This window comes from Lethenteron reissneri, chromosome 21 (genome assembly GCF_015708825.2).
Source record: "Lethenteron reissneri isolate LAM-NWPU_2019-01 chromosome 21, ASM1570882v1, whole genome shotgun sequence".
Lineage (NCBI taxonomy): Eukaryota > Metazoa > Chordata > Hyperoartia > Petromyzontiformes > Petromyzontidae > Lethenteron > Lethenteron reissneri.
In genome coordinates, this window is record NC_083799.1 from 21,105,583 (window position 1) to 21,125,481 (window position 19,899).

The window sequence follows — 19,899 nt, forward strand, 5'->3', positions numbered from 1 at the left end:
TTTTAGGAAATACAAGTGAGGAAGTTGGTCTAATCAGAGGAAGCAGAACTAAACGAGACTCATTTCCAAATATATGGGGAGAACAATTTCCAAGTGTATTGGTATAACAATTTACAAATGTATTGGTACCGTTTGCCTTTTGGCGTTCTCTGGTCTGACACTGGTGAGACTAGGCCCTAAAGCAGCCTGCTGTCTCTGGTGTAGGCCATTGAGTTTCAAAGACAATGAATTTATTACCAGAGCATGTTTGTTTGCATGTTCACCACAAGTATGTGTGGTTAATGCAGACTTAATGCCTTGAAAAGGGTTTCTGTTCGGTGTTTGAACATCTTAACACCTGTTTTATTGCCAGAAAGGGTAAAACCTATTATTATGTTTTCCTGTATTGGTATAGCTGTTAGTTATTTATAAAAATCTGGATGAATAATAATAATATGTTGATTAGAGGCTCTGGATCACAACTTGACACAAGCGTGTGTGTGTTCAATTGTATCCATGAGTATCACTATTTTAAAATTAAAAGTTCAAATGTTTCTTACTGCATAGAGGAAGTCACAACCCCCCCCCCCCCCCAAAACGTTTTTATTTGGCAGCTACAAACCTAAGCTGTGTGTTCAGGGCTGCACAACGCTAGTTTGGTGCTTCATTAACAACTTTAAAGTGAGTTGAAGGAGGAAACCCCTGTGACCTTGATACATTGCTGTATTCAAAAAATCATGGAAATCACATGTCACTGTATAGTACTACTGTTAAATCTTGACTTAAAGCTTTCGTGACTGCAGGGTCTTCGGTAAAGCCACGAAACGTCGTGATATTGTTATTATTTTGATGATTTTTTTTCTATATACGTGGCTTTACCGAAAGACACAAAGAATATGAGTACTACTGTGCTTGTGATATCACAACTTTATCATCATTTTTTCGTCACTGAAGCTCAAAATGTGTGTTGGAAGGCTCAGGGCACACAGTCTCGCTATACATTAGTCGGTGAGACTGGGTTGGCAGTGATGTGCAAGCACAAATAATAATACGTAAATAAAAACTATATATTCGGTCAATAACACTCCAGTCCCACAAGAAAAAATATATATATAATGAGAAACGTATTGGGCAATGACCCTTCTTAATAGCACACGAATGGAGCTAGAGAGGTAGAGTGGATGAGAGTTGGAGACTGCACTTTCCACCGAGTTGAGGGGCATTTGTTTTTCTTAGGTTGCATTTTCTATTTAAAGAGCTAAGGTCCTAAATTTCGATTTAAAGCTTTCGTGACTGCAGGGATTCATATTCTTGGTTCTTTCTATGGTCCTCTTCCAACGGAAGCTCTGAGCTGGGAGTTAAAATTACTCAGCCCCATGATGAGGAGCAGTATTGCGAACGAACTCACTGTTTGTCGTACTCAAATTGTAAATGTTGTGGGTTTTCTCTCCAGCACACCGGGGGTGTTGAACTAGTCAGTAATCAGCATGTTTTGTTTCATAAAAAACCTTATTCAATGACTATGTCTGGTGGTGTCGGGTTTAATGACACATTTATATTTACGTGATCTAACCCAAGAACCTCTATTATGGAAATACTATACTCTTAGGTTTGTTTTAGTTTTTTTCCGGTAAAGTCACGTAGGTAAAAAATTAAATAAAAATTAATAAAAATAAAAGAATAAAAATCACGACGTTTCGGAGGCAACACAAGCTTCCGTCTTCAGGTGAAACCGTCACAGCAAAATATCTGTATATTTTATTTTTATTAATTTTAGTTTCATTTTTTACCTACGTGACTTTACCGAAAAAAGAAAAAAAAACTAAGAGTATGAATCCTTGCAGTCACGAAAGCTTCAAATATGGAAATACTGTTTACTTCCAACAAAAGTAACAGTCGACTTCAGCCACCACTGAACTCGCACTCTACCGATTGTTCATCCAGAGAAGGATGAGGTGACATTGGCTGCATCGATGGGTAGACGGCAGCTGCCCAAATGTAATTGTTCTTTCACTTGTGTTTCATGCATGAGGGCAGGTAAATTGGTCCAAGTTCCATCCGTCCTAACTGAACCTTGTGCTTTTCTCTTCATATTATGATTTATATCAAGCAATGCTTTCTTTCTTTTATCTCTTCCCCACGATCATTCCTTCAACAACCCTTTCTCACAGTATTCCAAATCCGCGTGTTGGCCTTGAATTGCTCTCATTCGACTTTGATTCTCCTGAACGTTTCCCACCATTTCTTCGTTAACTTTTTACTCATAATAGAGGTTTTTGGGGTTAGATCGCATAAATATATAAATGTGTCGTCAAACCCGCCACCACCCAACACAGCCAAGCCACAACATTTGCAATCTGAGTACGAGGTTTCGCCAGTAATTACAACGAGCTCGTGGTACTCAGGTTGTAAATATTGTGGCTTGGCTCTCCAACACACCGGTGTGCTGTACTAGTGACGAATTGGCCACGTTCTGTTTACATAACAACCCTTACTAGTTGGCTGTATCGGGTGGTGGCAGGTTTAACGACACATTCATATATTTATGCAATCTAGCCGAAAGAACCTCTATTATGGATGATATTGGTCGTGAAAGCCTACGTGTTAAACACATTTTTTTACCCATCCAAATCACTGTAATAATTCATTAGGGCTCAAATATAATCTAGCATTATTACGTACAGAGATGATGACACCTTCTATGAATTTAACTTGGCTTATTTCCGACAGATAATGTTCACATATAGGATTCATTGGATGACTGATACGTGACAAACCATTTTCACGGAGCTCACGAGAAAAGCATATGCTGTTGGGCAAAGTGACCTCGTTCCAGAAGTCGTTGTGCAGCATCAACTTCTGCTTTTATTCCTGGCACGATGCCACGGTCCACAGGGCAATAGCACAATTGAGACACACGCTAATGGGCGTTTTTATAAAATCGCTTGAGGCCCATTATATTGATTCTCAGACGGACAGTTTTCACCATGGTTCAGTCGGAAAATGTCAAATCATCATAAAAACAAATATCGGCTCTTTATTATCCCACCAAATATAACTGAACCAATATTGGGCCTCCTCTAGGTCGACTCAGCCTTAATTCGAATCTAAAACAGTGAGTAAACATCAAGCACTAGCCGGGGAGACAAATGTGGACAGGCGTGGCTCCAGTCACATCACCCGCCTCATGTGCCGTGCTCACAAACAGCACTCACGCCAAGAATCTATAAAGACAGACAGTGCACAGTACGTCGAAACTGGCGATCCGAGTTTGATTCCCCTCCATGGCAGACATCAGTGGCGAGTGACATTCGAACCGGTCATGTGTCTCCCCTATAGATAGACACAGCCTTAAGTGAGAACCTTGTGCAATGTTCAAACAACTCTGGGGAGACGAAGATGTCTGGGCATCTTTGGACTCAATGACCATTGCCTCAGAGTTTTTTTCCAGATCTCAGCATGCAGTAAAACAAATCTGGTCTTTTGTGAAAAAAAAAAATTCGGATTCTGCAACAAGACAAATCTCGGGGGGCCGTTGTTGCTGTATGCATGAATGTTGAACTTCTATTCGCACTCTACGTAGCCAACCGTGGGAATCGGATGTTGCGGGGAAAGCACAACAAACTAAACACAAACCGCAGTTCTAAATAAATGAGTTTTCAATCTCGATTATTTAAAAGTGCATATAGCTCTAGTGGCTTCTTAACATCGAAAGGAAGAGGGTTCAAGACGGCCAAAGAAGGGCATATAAAGCACGCTATATGGTGACCGCCTTTGTTCAGATGGCTAGCCAACAGCCGCTACTGCGAGGATGACCGGAGCTCACGTGATGGTTTATGCTCCTTGACGAGATCGGCGAGGTATCGTGCTCAATTTGTGGCGAGCACTTTGATAAGCACATCTGATGCATTACCTGGTAGTTCACGAAGATCTGCATGATGGACTCGTACATCTCTCCGGCGACGTGGCCCTCTGGCCGCCAGGGCACCAACACGTACTGGATGCCGAGCAGCGGCACGAGGATGAGGGTGGCGCGCACCGCCTTCATGTACATGTGCGACTCGGCGCGGTGCGTGTCGCTCAACTTGGTCAGGAGCACGCGTACGATGTTCAGGAGGAAGAACAGGTTCACCTACGACGGCAGACGAGGGTCACACGCACGCGCGCGCGCACAGTTACGTTTGCAGTGTTGCATGTACGAGCGGCACAGGTGGAGAAGCCATCGTGAGTTCTCGATCAGCTGCCTCCGACTTAAGGGAAACAAATGCAATTGCTTGAATTAGAACGAAAAACAGAATCGAGTCATGAAGCTAATCACGGGGATTTGGTTTCAATCGCGTATCATTGCGTGAATACACTATATGGAGGGTGTCCATGAGCATACGTATCTTAACGAATTATAGATCGCGGCTTCAGCGAGATCAATAAAACGATACTAACACTCACGCTTGACAGTATTCATGTTTCATCATATGAGCTTCGTCCATCTGTGTGTGCACCGTTGTGTTGGCGACGCGTCGCATCGAGAGCTGAGAGCCACTGGCGTTCTCCGACACCTCGGGTCGAATTGTTTTGAATGTTTCTGACATAGACACAGTTGAAGATCACTGATGTTTTTCCATAATTACTTTTTTAAGTATTTAAGGAATATGTTTCCAACATTTTAACCGTGCAGTTTTAACTGTTGTCTAATTTTAACGATTTAATAATGGATTGTGGATTATAACTTTTTCCCATTGAAAGGCAGTGGTAATTACCACGAAAGACAAAGAAAAGCACACGTGGAATTCCAGGAGCTTGGATGGTGAGATCCGTACACCACTAAAAGATCAATGTGCATGAGACAGTCCGCTCACCTACAGGGACATTGGGGAGGTGTTTCTAGGAAGCAGTGTGGCAAGTAGGTTGCTGACCATTCTGTGTGGAGCTTGAGGGTTACCGCCTCATTCGTAGGTTTTTTCTGGGCAAAGCAGTTTCCTTTCACGTAAAAAAACACTAATTGGCCAAATAACCCAAGCAGAACTCTCCTGAAAAAAACGTGTTGAGGCTTATCTACCCAGGAACACGATGCCTTCCTGGATAAAGACATTATCTTTAAAACAGGCGAACTTGAAGAATGTAACTCAAAAGTTGTGCAATACCCCAATTGCCAGAATATGCTCCACAGCCTCTAATAAACCAGGAGTTGAGCACAGCTGTAATAGTGAACATGTTTTTTTTGTACCCCAAGGCCACAGGCCTTGCCACAAGTGAAACCCGGAGTTATGCCTACACAGTGCAGCAGCGGCATAGCAATTTGTTCTCAGTCATAAAATAAGTAATATTTAAAAAAACTTTTTTTAAACACGCTTTAATGAAATGTACCATACTAGCAATGGGAGAACTCCACGACTCCAGGAAGTGGGCCCGAAGCTTGCCATAACGTAAGAGACCGTGGTCATTTACAGCCAACGTCAGTTGAGCGTGGACATTTAGAGCCAAGCCGAAACATCTTCTTCTATATATCTTATCTTTCTTTTATCTTTTACATATATAAGTAAAAAATTGTCGCTTTGTGGATTTGTTTGTGGTCGCTCGCTTGGCTCTCCAACGGTGGGGTTAATGTGAAAACAAAATAGCCAGGCACCACGCCGTAAACCCGCGGTCAGCAAGCGCTATTCCTCTTTCACACTCGTCAACTTTAAATTAGTATAATTAGCGATTGAGTGCGATTTTTGTGCGCAAAACTATTATTTATGTATTTATTACGCGTGCACGATCATACCAACTCACGCGCCTTTGGTGGGGGAGACGGCCCATGCGAAGTCGCACGCCTTCGGTGGGAGTGAGGGGGACATTTTCTTTCACGTTAAAAATCCTATGAAATACACTAAACGCTCAGGTAAATTCTTCACTGTGTGATGTCCCCCCCACCCCGAAACGTGCAGTTATTACTACTATACAGTCGCTTAATGCTACCACTATAGGCCGTAGATATTACTGTAGAGCGGCGGGTGAGATCGTGGCTGGGGGGGCAGAGGTAGCAGCCCAGCCCCAGCCTGCCAAGGTGCCACCTCGGCCGACTGGACAATCTAGGCGAGGCCGGAGGCTCTGCACGGGACTAGGCCTCACCACGCCACTCTGTCAGGTGAGTACTTTGTGCTATAGAGTCGATAAATACTGATATATAATCAGCATGTACTACTGTCGTGATAAGAGATACCAGCACAGTCGGTATGCACTGCTGTAATCATAGCAGCTACCACCACAGTCAGTATGCACTGCTGTAATCATAGAAGGTACCACCACAGTATGCACTACTGCAGTGAAAGCAGGTACCACCACAGTATACACTACTGTCATCATAGCAGGTACCACCACAGTACGCACTGCTGTTACATTTTTAAGAGTAGCTTTGAAATATTTTTAAGACCCGGGCAACGCCGGGTACTTCCTGCTAGTAACATATAAAATAATGTTTTCAAATATTTTTTTTATTTTTTTATGATAGAATATAGTATTGTCATCAGTATGACATAAGTATACCAAGTTTGCAGTCGATACCACATTGGGAAGTGGGTAAAAATTGAGTTAGAAGATTTGAGAATACAACAACAACAGTGTGAGTTAATAAAAAGCATGTAAAAAAAAACCATTCAATCTCCAGTCTCAACCCTTGACCTCCCTTGCTCAGCCTCCAGAGCCCAAGTGCCTCCCTAAAGACGACTAAACCCACCCACTTCGATCCCAAGCCCTGAGTTCATGTTTACGCAGTAATTTCACTCAACGGTGCATTTCCTCTGAGGGAGTTGTTCATTTCTCAGCGGAAAAAAAAATTGCCACCACAGTGGCAAAGTCAGCCTTGCCTGTCAGAATAGCCTGGAGCCACGGGGAACACGCAGCTCTCGGAATGGCGTTAAGTGATGCGTGGTGATGGAATTCATCATAGATAACAACTTTTTTGTAAGGCCAGCAGCTGCTTACGTTGCGGCAAGCAGAAATGACTTTACACTCTTCATACACTTCTTCGTAGCTCTCTGACGTGTTTTTGGGTTGTGCTGTGCGTTGTTCGGGGTACGTTCCACGTTGCGCTCTGTGTGCTGGAAGCTTCTTGAGGACGTGGAGCCACACAGCACAACCGCTAAAAACCTAAAGAGCAGTACTAGAACTTTCTTTGTTTACCCTGGAGGGCCTCACTGAGCCTCTGCATTGCTAGGGGATGTTTTGTTCTTTGAATGTATTCGTGAATGGGAGGTAACCTGGAGAAAAACCACACGAATGAAGGGAGAACAATCCAACTCCACATAGATAGGTCAGCAGTCTGTTGAGCTTGAGGCAGCAAATTTCATTTGCACACATCTACCTTGCAATTTCTCTGAGAAATTACCAAAACCTCAAACATAGTGCAATGCATGGGAAAGTGGGTTTGGCCTGAGGCAAAATAATGGATGCCCTCCGGTTTGGGGTTCAAATCTCAGACTAGGCTGTGTTTCAGCTATCCCCATCTTGATTGTGTGTATCTCTACCAAATTCTCTAAAGTGATGCGGTTCGTTGGGTACAGGCAGATGGAGTGGTTAAATGATGCCCAGTGTGATACTAGATAATATAGAGCGGGGGGGGGGGTAGGTGGGGGTCAGAAGTAGCCAGGGGGACTTGGGTTTATTTGACCTTTACTCTTCACGGGATGAATGTAACTTTTGCTGGGGCACATTGGAAACGGGTGGCAAAACCTGGAGGGAGGGTTTGGGTTATGGTGACACACACGTGAAATCAGTCAATGGAGGGAGCAAAGTGGCTCACGCACCCATTAGCTGAACGTGGAACACCATCCCAATCGGGATGTGACCCATTGTGTTGGGAATGATTAAGACGTCCCCAATGGCTGTACTTGCTCGCTAGTCCATTTACGACCATGCCCATTGTGTGGTGAGAGAGGCAATCAGACACGGTTGGCTGAATAATCTGGGCCCTGATGATTTATGCAGCATATATATACACACACACCAAATCCGAAGGGTGCGGCATACAAGGGCAGTACGGGACAAAAAGGCCCAGTAGCTGGCATCGTGACCGTGTGACTCTGACATTGTCTGCGACAAATATCATTAATTAGGAAATCAAAACCACAAGGTCTCATAAGGAACATAGTACATGAACTGGGCGTATACCTTGTTCAAGGTAAGCGTAGGATCCCTTTGTAGAAATGTTTAATTGTATGTGTGTCCAACTGAACGTGCATGTGTTGTGGCGAGTGGTGGCACGGTGGTTGGCGTATTGCGCTTCAACCTGGTAGGTTGTGTTTGATGACAAATATCGGTGGCCAGTGGTGTCAGAACGTGTCCTGGATTTCCCCTAGATGTATTGAGCCATAAAGGAGCGCCATGTAAACCTCGACAATGCAGAGATCACTGTGGGTGATGTTGGTCTTCCAAACGGTTTGAATGTGTACACAGGGCACCTTTGCCTCTATGAGGGCATGCAAGTGTGTGTGTGTGTGTGTTTTCATATATGTGGCGAGCGGTAGTGTAGCGGATAACGTGCCGTGCTACCAACCTGGCAATAGCAGTTCCATTGCTGCTCACGGCTAACACCAGTGACGATTATCTGAACCAATCTTGGGCCTCCCCTAGGTCGACTCGGCCTCAAATTAATAACTGGTGCTGGCCATCCACCTGGTGTGGCGTGCCGGCCTTCATAGGTGCTCGCTAACAGCACTTGCTCCTACAATCTGCTAAGGCGATACAAGGGATCTTTGCATATGTGAGCGTTCCTCACCACCAGTGCTGTTACGAAGGTCCCGTGCAGAATGTACAGCAGACTGGTTTCAGAGCTGATCCAACAGCTGTACACACACACAGCATGCACACAGATATGGCATTTGCTACAGCACAAGCGCACGCACAGCACCGCAATAACAACGATATTGGGGTGGCACAAGCGACATCGCACGGCATGCGCAAACTTTAGTACTTTTTTGTTACATACTCTTAGTTCTTTCGGTAAAGTCACGTAGGTAAAAAATGAAATAAAATTTAATAAAAATAAAATAAAAATCACGACGTTTCGGAGGCAACACAAGTCTCCGTCATCAGGTGGGACCGTCACAGCCAGATTTGCTGCATCAAGATTTTTTTAAAATTAATTTTAATTTCATTTTTTACCTACGTGACTTTACCGAAAGAACTAAGAGTATGAATCCTTGCAGTCACGAAAGCTTCAAATCTAGAACTTTTTTTGTTGTTGTTCCCCCTTCCAGTCGTAATGTGCGGATACTATCGTGTAGCCAGTTGCAGGCATTTCTGCTCAATCCTTGGCTTGCTTTTACCATCATGCCAACACAAATGTAAGCAGCTGTGTGTAAAATTGCGGTGTATTGTTGTAGTGAACACGAACACTTCTTCAAACCAATTTGTCATTTTAGATTTGAAGTTTTCGTGACTGCAAGGATCCATACTCTTTGGTTCTTTCGGTAAAGTCACGTAGGTAGAAAATAAAAGTAAAAAAATAGAAATAAAAAATTATCAAAGTAAATTAAATCACGACGTTTCGATTGCTTGTGTTGCAATTTACTTTTATTATTTTTTTTACCTACGTGACTTTACTGAAAGAACCAAAGAGTATACAAATTGTCATTCCTCCACTGTCCTTGAAATATATTTGAAACTAGATCTGCCGAGTCTGTTTTGATTCAAAGTTTACTTTTGGTTTAGGCCACAATCATTTGGCCGAATTTGTGTCGTTATACGCCTCCTCCGCCACAAACAAACAAATACATTTGTCGCCTTAAGCATTTCACGTGCAATTTTTATAATCGATTCGGCTCGCTGGTAAATTCAATAACAATTGTCAAAACCAAATTTAGCAATGAGATGTGCTATTTCGTTTGGAAGTACGTCAGACATTATTGGGACAAGATCCATGATGTCAAAATATGAAATCCAGGAATTCGGGGAGACTTCCTGAAATTTATTTTACATTTTGCAAGTGACAATTTAACGTGTGTTTAGCTGTCGAACGATTGAGGTTTTTAAAAACCCATTTGGGCAGATAATTAATTACAATGTTGCTTTGAGTGTTGTCGATAGGCACAGACTTTAATTTTTTTACATTTTCGGTGTACGAGACATTCTAACAATAAACATGCCCGGCATCGGAGGTCGTGTGTGTCCTTATTTACGGAGCTTATTGTTGGGACTCTATTGGAAAGGTTGAACCCTTTTTTCTATGAACACGTAGGGTGGTCGGGAAAGAGGCAGATGTCCTAAACATGCTTGTTGCTTACAAAAAAAACAATGCTTCCTCACTTTGTCGGAGAGTTGACATATGTTTCCAGTTTTCTGCCACATGGGTTTTTTTCCCCTCCACAAAATGGAAAAGCCATTTTCGCAAACGTGTGAATCGCGTCACGAACATGAAATATCACGAGGAATTACGAATCGGATGTCTATGGCTTAATATTAACTTCAAAGGGAAAATAAACTGCAACCCTTTTGATAAACTGTATTCTGGATGAAAACCTGTAAAAAAATATTTGACTGAAAAAAACGACTCATTCAGCAATATTTAAATATGTGCATTTTGGCCCTTTGGAAATGACACTTCAAGATGACAATTTTAAGAGTTTTTTGACTGGTGGTATGGCCAAATTCCATGTAAAAAATTGCTATTTCTGTACGTTTACAAGAACATGAGTAACGTTTGCAGAATAAGCGCACGCGTGTGTAGGCACGTACATTGCATGTGTATACTATGTGTAGGCGTATTAATCTCAACATCCTTATTTGTGTTTGAAACCGATAATGTATCACATCCCCCCCCCTTCCTGATCTTCTTCCCCCTCCCACCCCTACCAAGCCCATTCCCACTGTTTCCTTGTTGAGCATCTTGAGACGCAACTGTTTTCAGATGATCGATACATCCAAAGTCTCCACTAACTGTAGTAATAGAAGCGGTATCGTCGCGACCAGTACATGGTCGGAGCACCCATCGCAGGATTCACAGTCACTTTCACAACACGCTCGCCACGCTCGGTGGAAACGGGCTACGCCCAGGCTGCCAAACAGGAAGGGCTGGGTATCTGTGCTGGCTCAGGACTTTGCGCTCGGTTGTTGTTTCAGAGGTGCCTGATTGACGGGGTCACGGATGCACGCGTTTAACATTTCTTTTTTCTTCCAATAGCAGCGGTTATTAATGTAACGGTCACAGGCAGGACCGACACACGGGCTTCCTGCTCTCCCTGCCGAATGCTGTCTGTAGCTGCGACGTGGACACTGTGCCCCAAAGCCCGGGGCCACAGAGTCCTCCCCTTCAAGCGTGGCCTTCCTGTGACGTGCAGCACGGAGCAGCTGATAAAATCGGTCGGTGTGCAGCCCTTCACTCCACTGCCCCATCGAGAGGGCGAGTATTTGGCCTATTTTTCCATCTTAGAAGAGGTGGGAGGACTTTACCCCACCATGCGTGACCTGCTGACTGACTCACTAGGTGTAGCCATTTGTAATGCTGGGTGGGCAGAGGTGGTGGGAGTTTAAGAAACGTGGCCCATTGTCTCAATTCTTGGTGCCAGGAGATCGATTGGAACCGGCGACGACTCTTTGTAAATCCAGTGTGTGAACCATGACACCAGAACGGTATCTCGAGCTGATAAAATGTCACTTGGAATAATAGAATGGGATTTAATTTGGTGAATGCATTATTCGGTGAAAACATTAACAATGCTACCTACCAAAGAGTATGGATTCCTGCAGTCAGGAACGCTTCAAATCAAGATTAACAATGCTGCCGTGACCTGTTGAATGGCTATAGCCAGCAAACCCAGCACGCTTTTCGCCTGCTGATTGCGATTCCATTCATGGTTCCGTGATGGCTTTGAATTTTTGTTTTGTGTGTTTTGTGTGTGTGGTGATCAAATGTGGCACATCGCACTCACTCGTCGTCGTAGTAGAGGGACCTGCTGATGGTATGCAGGATGGCTGGGATGAACGGGAAACCTGTGGAGAGTTTGATAACGGTTTGTAAACTGTGCGCGCTCTTTTCAAGCACTATTCATCAGAGGTGGGACAAAGTCATTGTTATGCAAGTCCAAGTCGAGTCTGAAGTCATCAAATTCATGACTCGAGTCTGACTCGAGTCCAAGTCACATGACTCGAGTCCACACCTCAGAGGTGGGACAAAGTCATTGTTATGCAAGTCCAAGTCGAGTCTGAAGTCATCAAATTCATGACTCGAGTCTGACTCGAGTCCAAGTCACATGACTCGAGTCCACACCTCAGAGGTGGGACAAAGTCATTGTTATGCAAGTCCAAGTCGAGTCTGAAGTCATCAAATTCATGACTCGAGTCTGACTCGAGTCCAAGTCACATGACTCGAGTCCACACCTCAGAGGTGGGACAAAGTCATTGTTATGCAAGTCCAAGTCGAGTCTGAAGTCATCAAATTCATGACTCGAGTCTGACTCGAGTCCAAGTCACATGACTCGAGTCCACACCTCAGAGGTGGGACAAAGTCATTGTTATGCAAGTCCAAGTCGAGTCTGAAGTCATCAAATTCATGACTCGAGTCTGACTCGAGTCCAAGTCACATGACTCGAGTCCACACCTCAGAGGTGGGACAAAGTCATTGTTATGCAAGTCCAAGTCGAGTCTGAAGTCATCAAATTCATGACTCGAGTCTGACTCGAGTCCAAGTCACATGACTCGAGTCCACACCTCTGCTATTCATTGTTTTGCATTGTTAAGCATTTGACACCACACTGACCGGTACTTCCACACAGATCTTCTTACTGTAGTCACACATCAGTCAAACACGTCTGATATTATCTCATGGTTTGCACAAGCGTGTTTTCAAAGGTCAGGGACTCTGTAATTACATAAACATACACATTCCTGTGGAGGGAGCTGGTAGGAACGTTGGGTTGCTCGGTCAATGGCCTGCAGGGTCAACGGTGGCGTGGTGTATTCCGCAAATATGGCCGACTGTGAGGGCGGGCACAAGCCGGCGTGAGTAGGTTTAAACGTTGAGTTTTATAAGGGCACCACGGGGTGACTAGTCCCTCCCCACCCCTCCCACCCAGCCCCTCCCTGCACGACGGACGGACACAATAATCCCATGTGGGCTGATGTAACCAGGAGGTTCCTACCAGTATAAGCCACTTAGTTGAGCTATCATTTGTGACCAGGTCGCTTCTGCAAAATATCTATACAGCTCTGTGGGTTTTCACCTGGTAAAATAAACACTATTGTAGTTTAATAGTAGTTTGAAATAGTTTATAAAACAACACGCGGCCTCGCAGATTTTAGTTGTGTTTTGCACACACGCGGACGCGACAACACACGCGGACGCATGCCTTGAGCACAAGCACCGGTCTCGCGCTCGCCTGGCCATGCTCACCCCAGCCGAGCAGGTAGTACCACACGAGCTCCTGCTCCTCTGCAAAGACGGCGACGACGACGAGCGTGTGCAGGTGGATGCCCTCGCACAGCATCCAGAAGTAGTTGCACCCCATGAGGTACTGGTGCAGGAACTGCACCACTCTGCAGCCCACCTGTAGTGGGATGGGGGGGGGGGGTGACGGAGAGAGGCACGGTTGGCATGCGGCGACTCGCTGCAACGCTCGGCGGCGCTCGGATGGCACGGAGGGCATTGGGGAACTCGATGGAGGGGTCACTGCGAGAATGGTCATGTGACGTGCGGTGCAGCGCTTCATTTGTCAAAGGAAGGCCTCGGTGACAACGTATTTCAAGGATGGTGTACTACTTTTTGGGATGTTTTAACCAATTTCTCACTTTTGTGTCCGTAGGAAATGAAAGTAGGTTCAGGAAAACCCATCCGCAGTTGGGGAAAGATGCTCACAACTCCACGCAGAAACGTGGGTACCTTGCGTCCCTTCCCAGGCGAGTGTCGCACACGAGGTGACTCTCTCTTTGCAGGATTCAACTCTGCCTCTGATAATTACAGGCGTTCGTATTCAACGCGTGCCGGGTAATTGTGAGGATGTAAAAAAAAAAGAGAATGTATTAAATAAATGTTTACAGAGGGAGAGTAATGGAGGTTTATTTGGTTGGTGAGATGTTGGTCGAGATGGAGTGCAGGGAAAGGAAGGAAGGAAGGGATGGGTGGAGCAGTGCACACTTAAGTGAGGCGAAGGCATGTCGGGTGCGGTGGTAAACAGAGGAGACTTGGATTTTGTAATATTTACTTTAAATCGAGGCGGACTGGTCCACACAGCTCGGTATCGATTGTTGGGACTTCAGTCCTGAGAATTTCCACGTGGAATCCCAGTCGATGGTCAACGCAGCCCAGCATTGCTCCAGGGCGGATAAAATGTGCACCGCTTTTGCGGGAAGTTATTTGGTGATTTGTTCAGGGTAGACTGAGGTTCCACAAGTTGTAGGACACGCTCGCGATAAATGCAATGACTTTGCAGAACTTTTCCTCAGCAGCTTTCCATTTGGAAATGCTCGTTAAATATGGAACTAAACTAATATAATCATTCCACGTTGAGGGAAGTCAACTGTGGGTTTTCATGTGCAAGCATTGGTCCCCATCCTTGTAAAATGGATTTTCCACCACCGGCTCAGGACCCGTAACAGAAATGAGCACTGAACCGTGCTCATTTCGCATTGGGGTACATTGCTACATTTCTTTATCATAGCTAACACCGTGGATAAGTTATTAACACGAACATGCATAAGGAAACAATCCGTGAAATATCGAATGTGAGATCATGTAGTTTATTCACCGCCCCCACCCCCGCCTGCTTCTTGCACTTCTGAGTGTTGCCACAGACTTGAGGAAGCAACACAAACAGAAGCCAAGGAGTTGAACTTGAGTGAAAATACAGTGGAGGAGAAAGAGGGTTTGGCTATTCTTCTGTCCTTGTGGATGGCAATTTGCCCAGCAGTGAAATGCCAATATCGAGGTCTGCCGAGTACGAGAGGGGCTTCAGAAGAGAGTGCGTGTAGTGTTGCCATTCCTCTGTTCAAGGAGCGCAGACCACAGCGGTTTACTATATGTGGTCCACAGTTAGGATGGCATGACCACAGTAGTAGCACCACTGTGGCTTTTATCTTGGATGTTCTATTCATGAAGTAGATTTGCGCAGCGGCCTGTTCGTGTTCTGATGCTGTTCATGGTTACAACAAGTCTTTGGGGTGCGATTGAGTGGATTGCGGTAACCTCGCGGGTCTGCCTATTACGCGTTTTTGTCCTGTCGCCTGAAGCAAACCATCTGGGCGATACGGACGCCCTGAACTCAAATCCAGATATACGATGGGGCGGGCTTCACTTACGGGGTTGGAGGATATGAACGACTTGCTGGTCACCACCATCGACAGCAGGATGATGGTGACCACGGAATTCAGCAGGTAGGAGCTGAAGAGGTTCTTGTGCAGCGTGATCCTCTGACAGCTGAGGCTCCTGCACGACACGGGGGGGCAGCCAACCATGGGGAGAAATGTCCTCCAACGCAAGCCTTTACTTGCATTGCTTGAAGAGCCTCCGTACGAATGCGTGGTTTTCATGGGTATATGTACGTGGGTTTTAAAAAATATATATATATAAACGTGTCCAAATTGTATGTGCGTGCAAGTTGTGGAGAAGAGGGGCTGCCAGACACGCCATATCTGGCTTGAACATGCTGTGTCAAAACCGCTAGGAACGTTTAAATGTCAGCCAGGGGTCAACGCAGACCACCGTTCCCCCAAGGCTTTTAAAATGCGCACCGCTATTGAAAATAGACGGGGGTTCCAATAATCACGGAGCATGCTCGCAATACGTGCGTTGAACGGTTTGTGTGAAAATGTGTTATTAATGCAAATTACATAGTTATGTTACATGTGCACCTCCGATGAGTACAGTTGGCTACGTACGGTATGAAATAACATCATCCTCCATACATTTTGGGCTAATAAAGTGAGCAAAACTGTGCAAACGTTACAGGACAAACGAGCATGAACATGAACCCGACTGCACAAAGACACAAAAAGCAATGAATTCTTGAATTGAATCGTACCGCAGAGCCGTGACGAATTAGTCGACTCGCTGCAGGTAGAAATGGATTACATGCCTTACTCCCAGCACAGGAATGTGGAATTCAAGTGATTTAGCTCAGGCCCGCCAACAAGGATGAGCAAGACCCCCCACGGCAGCTTGAGCAGTGACACTCGACAACCATCGCGTGCCCACGTCGCACCCTGCGAGGCTAAGCGGGGATCTCCTTCGCTGAACTCGTGGGCACGGGGGCGGGGGGGGGGGCAGTGCTCTCACTTGAAGTAGAAGAAGATGAGGAGAGAGAAGAGCAGCGAGACGATGGATAGGCCGTGGCCGATGACTGCCAGGTAATACATGTTCAGCGTGGTCTTCATGGTGTTCACACACGGGAACGTACACGCGCACACACACACACACAGACACCACACAGTACAGCGTGAGAACAGGCACCCAGAGCGCTCTGAGGTTTTCTGCAAAGTAACCCCCTCCTGCAAGTGAGGTGAAATATGGTGAAGGTGCAGCCCTGCAATGCCTTTCTCATCCCACTGCTGGCGGAAGTGTCTCCAAGCCACGGGAGCCACACACTTTTAAATCTAGATTGAAAACTCATTTCTTTAGAACCGCTTTATGTGTTTAGATTGTCCCCCCCCCCCCGAACCTCTGATTAGCGCAGTTGGCTGCATACGGTGATAAATAAGTTAATCCGGCATACATCTTACATGGAGTTCTAGAAAGCCCCCTCCAGAGGGTATTTAACCAACTCATCCACAGTGGCCAGATGTCTTGGAAGAGGTGGGAGAAACCCACACTTTGTCCCACCGCACGTGACCTGCTGATTGACTAACTCGTGTGTCCATTTATACTGCTGGGTGGACGTCAAGGGCAGGATAATGTAACACATTCCTGCGGAGGGAGCTGGTAGGAACGTTGGGTTGCTCGGTCAATGGGCAGGGTCAACGGCGGCGTGGTGTATTCCGCAAATATGCCCAACTGAGGGCTGGCACAAGCCGGCGTGAGTAGGTTAAATGTTGAGTTTTATAAGGGCACCACGGGGTGACCAACCCCTCTCCACCCAGCCCCACCCCTGCCATTTTTGGATGCACGATGGATGGACAGAATAATCCCCTGTGGGCTGGTGGAACCAGGAGGTTCCTACCAGTAATAAACTTGCACCCTGTGTTTTAACTGTGACGCCAGGAGATAGAACCAGTCGCCTCTGGTTTACAAGACCAGTGTGCTAACCCTCCCCCACCGGAGCATGCCTGCCACCAGAGAAGTGAACAGGTTTCATTTATTTTAAGTATGGTAAACTTTCAGCATCCCTGTATTGGCAGCACCTGGCATCGAAAGTGAAGACTTTTCAGGGATGGGACAAACTGCACATCACTGTGCGCAGAGCATTTGTATCTGTGGACAAAGGTATTCAAATCTGACCTTTTGACTATTCTCAAGATATGCAGCATAAATACACTAATATTTGATTTGGTGCCTTTTGAGAGGTTGGTGATTGTGTTCCTGTTATCAATGAGGATAAATCTGGGTTATTTGTCTTGTGTGGGTGTGCATGTGATGAAGTGAGTGCATGCTCCCTGGTCTACGTGAGTGGGTGTGTGTGCGTGTGTCCTTTGTGTGTAATATATGATGGTGTGTGGCTGCACATTACATTTGAGCGTGAATAGCAGTTAACCCAAAACAACTTGGTCTGTCCTGTGACATCCTGTCAACGAGCCTTCAACACGTGGCTTCAAAGTGCACCTAGCCTGGCACAAGCACCATAGTGACATCACCGCCACTTCGTGGAGAACGGCAGTTATTGTGTATGCAAGTAAACGGTCAAGTTTCTGAAATACTAAAATAGGTGCTCGCTAACAGAACTTCACACAGCCTGCTGCTATAGCCTAAATGTGGGATATTTGTATTCGAGTGAGTGTGTGTGTAGAGCAGTAGCGTAGTGGTTGGCACACTCCGCTACAGACCCGGCGACCTTGCCTGTGCTCTCTTCTCGGTGAAGGCATTGCACAGAGTGTAGTTGGACCATGTCCTCTGGCTCTCTGGGTGGCGAAACCATGCTCCGCTGGCGTTGCAGATCTTCGTAACTTTCTCTGGAGCGGGATAATGCACGTTTGAGTACAGCGAAGCAACACAACGTGCAGAACGTAAGACGCACTGAACCTTGAAATGGTTCTGCAGCACGTGCATCACCACTTCACAACACCGCCACGACGTTGAAGGTTTCCTTCTCACCAAAGGTGTCAAAGTCCTTGAAGTATGGAGGGCAGAATTGTGAGGCCATCGTCCCCTCGGGAGTGTCGTCCCAGCACATCCACCCGTCCCACGTACGTGGGCAGAAGGCTCCTGGTGAGAGGGAGCATCACACGTGAGGACCACTTGATGGATGGACGAGTCCCTGGCATAGGAACGTGAAAGCTCCACCACTACCTCATGATCACCATCCAATGCTTGTTTCAGCTTTGGGGCACATCGAGTTCTTTTAAAGGTGTACAGAACACAACAACATTCTAGATTTGAAGTTTTAGTGACTGCAAGGATCCATACTCTTTGTTTTTTTTGGTAAAGTCACGTAGGTGTAAACAAAATAAAATTAAAATAAAGCAACTAAATTAATCACGACGTTTCGGAAGCAACACCTGATGACGGATGCTTGTGTTGCTTCCGAAACGTCGTGATTAAATTTAGTTTTATTTTATTTTGTTTTCACCTACATGACTTTACCGTAAAAAACAAAAAGTATTAACACAATAACATTCAAATGAAAATGAATGAATGTGTTCGTTTATATCCTCACTAGTACCCCATAGTCACAATAACAACAGTCTTACAAAATTAACCAGGTAACAACTAAGGGGACCTTATATGTACAGTTTATATAATTAAGTTTTGAATGATGTTGACGAGACACTGGGCTATATTTGCATGGGATGAATCAGTCGAAACGCATGACCATGACGATTCTTCCGACTTGGTAAAGGAAAGGTCGACGCATGTTTTGCCAAAAATTGGGCGAAAAGGAACATTTGTATTTTTTAAATGACAATATGGAAAGACACTGCCTGTTGATATTGGCTCTCCAAAACATCAAATCGGCCCATTTAAAACTCATGCACACGAATATTTATACAAACACACAATGCATACACACATGCATATGTACACACGCACACACAATTATGTACGCGAGTTATGTGGCAGTCGATGCTTCACGACAACAAACCACTGTCTCCACACTTGAATCAACCGTTGTAGCAGCCACTCTTTGAAATGAATTGAAAATAATAATAACAACACATAACCACCCCAACTAATACAAATCCCTGGATACATTTGAAGTATGGGAATTGACGGCAGGAACTTCTTGACGGGTAACACACTTTTATTAAATCCTTTAGGTATCACAATACAACGTGTGGTCTTCCTTCTTCCTCCGACACACTCCACTAATCTCGTGTAAGCTCTAGGCCTCTGGCTACACACCATATACTCGACTCGTGTAAGCCCTATGCCTCTGGCTACACAATACACTCGACTCGTGTAAGCCCTATGCCTCTGGCTACACAATACACTCGACTCGTGTAAGCCCTATGCCTCTGGCTACACAATACACTCGACTCGTGTAAGCCCTATGGCTACACCCACTACACTCGCCTCTGGGTTACACAGAGTCCCGGTCCCCTTAGGACAGCGGGGCTAGGTACCGCAGGGCTCTAGGTCTTCATCCCCGTCTTCATTCTTCGCTGGTTACACACTCCCCTTACGCCTGTGTGCATCCCCTTTTATAGCCCCTGCTCACGAGGGACGGAGCTGATGCGGCGTCGACGTGTGCGTCGTTCCTTAATGACCCAATCACGACGCACTCTCTCTACGATCCGCTCTCCCCAGCGCGTGTTAACATTACCCCACCAATCACACTGCGCTGCCACCTAATCACTCCCTCT

At 45.5% G+C, this 19,899-nt stretch overlaps 1 protein-coding gene across 1 annotated transcript in view; it reads right to left on the reverse strand.

Annotated features, from left to right (window-relative positions):
• Positions 1-19,899, reverse strand: part of LOC133345383 (calcitonin gene-related peptide type 1 receptor-like) — a 45,780-nt gene that overhangs the window by 6,892 nt on the left and 18,989 nt on the right. Inside the window, exons 4-11 of the mRNA XM_061556087.1 lie at positions 18,191-18,301; positions 17,936-18,048; positions 16,223-16,314; positions 15,247-15,373; positions 13,346-13,499; positions 11,886-11,946; positions 8,735-8,801; positions 3,893-4,111 (exon numbers count right to left, since the gene is read on the reverse strand). Of these exons, the coding sequence (XP_061412071.1) occupies positions 3,893-4,111; positions 8,735-8,801; positions 11,886-11,946; positions 13,346-13,499; positions 15,247-15,373; positions 16,223-16,314; positions 17,936-18,048; positions 18,191-18,301 (944 nt within the window). The remainder of the gene's footprint in view (positions 1-3,892; positions 4,112-8,734; positions 8,802-11,885; positions 11,947-13,345; positions 13,500-15,246; positions 15,374-16,222; positions 16,315-17,935; positions 18,049-18,190; positions 18,302-19,899) is intronic.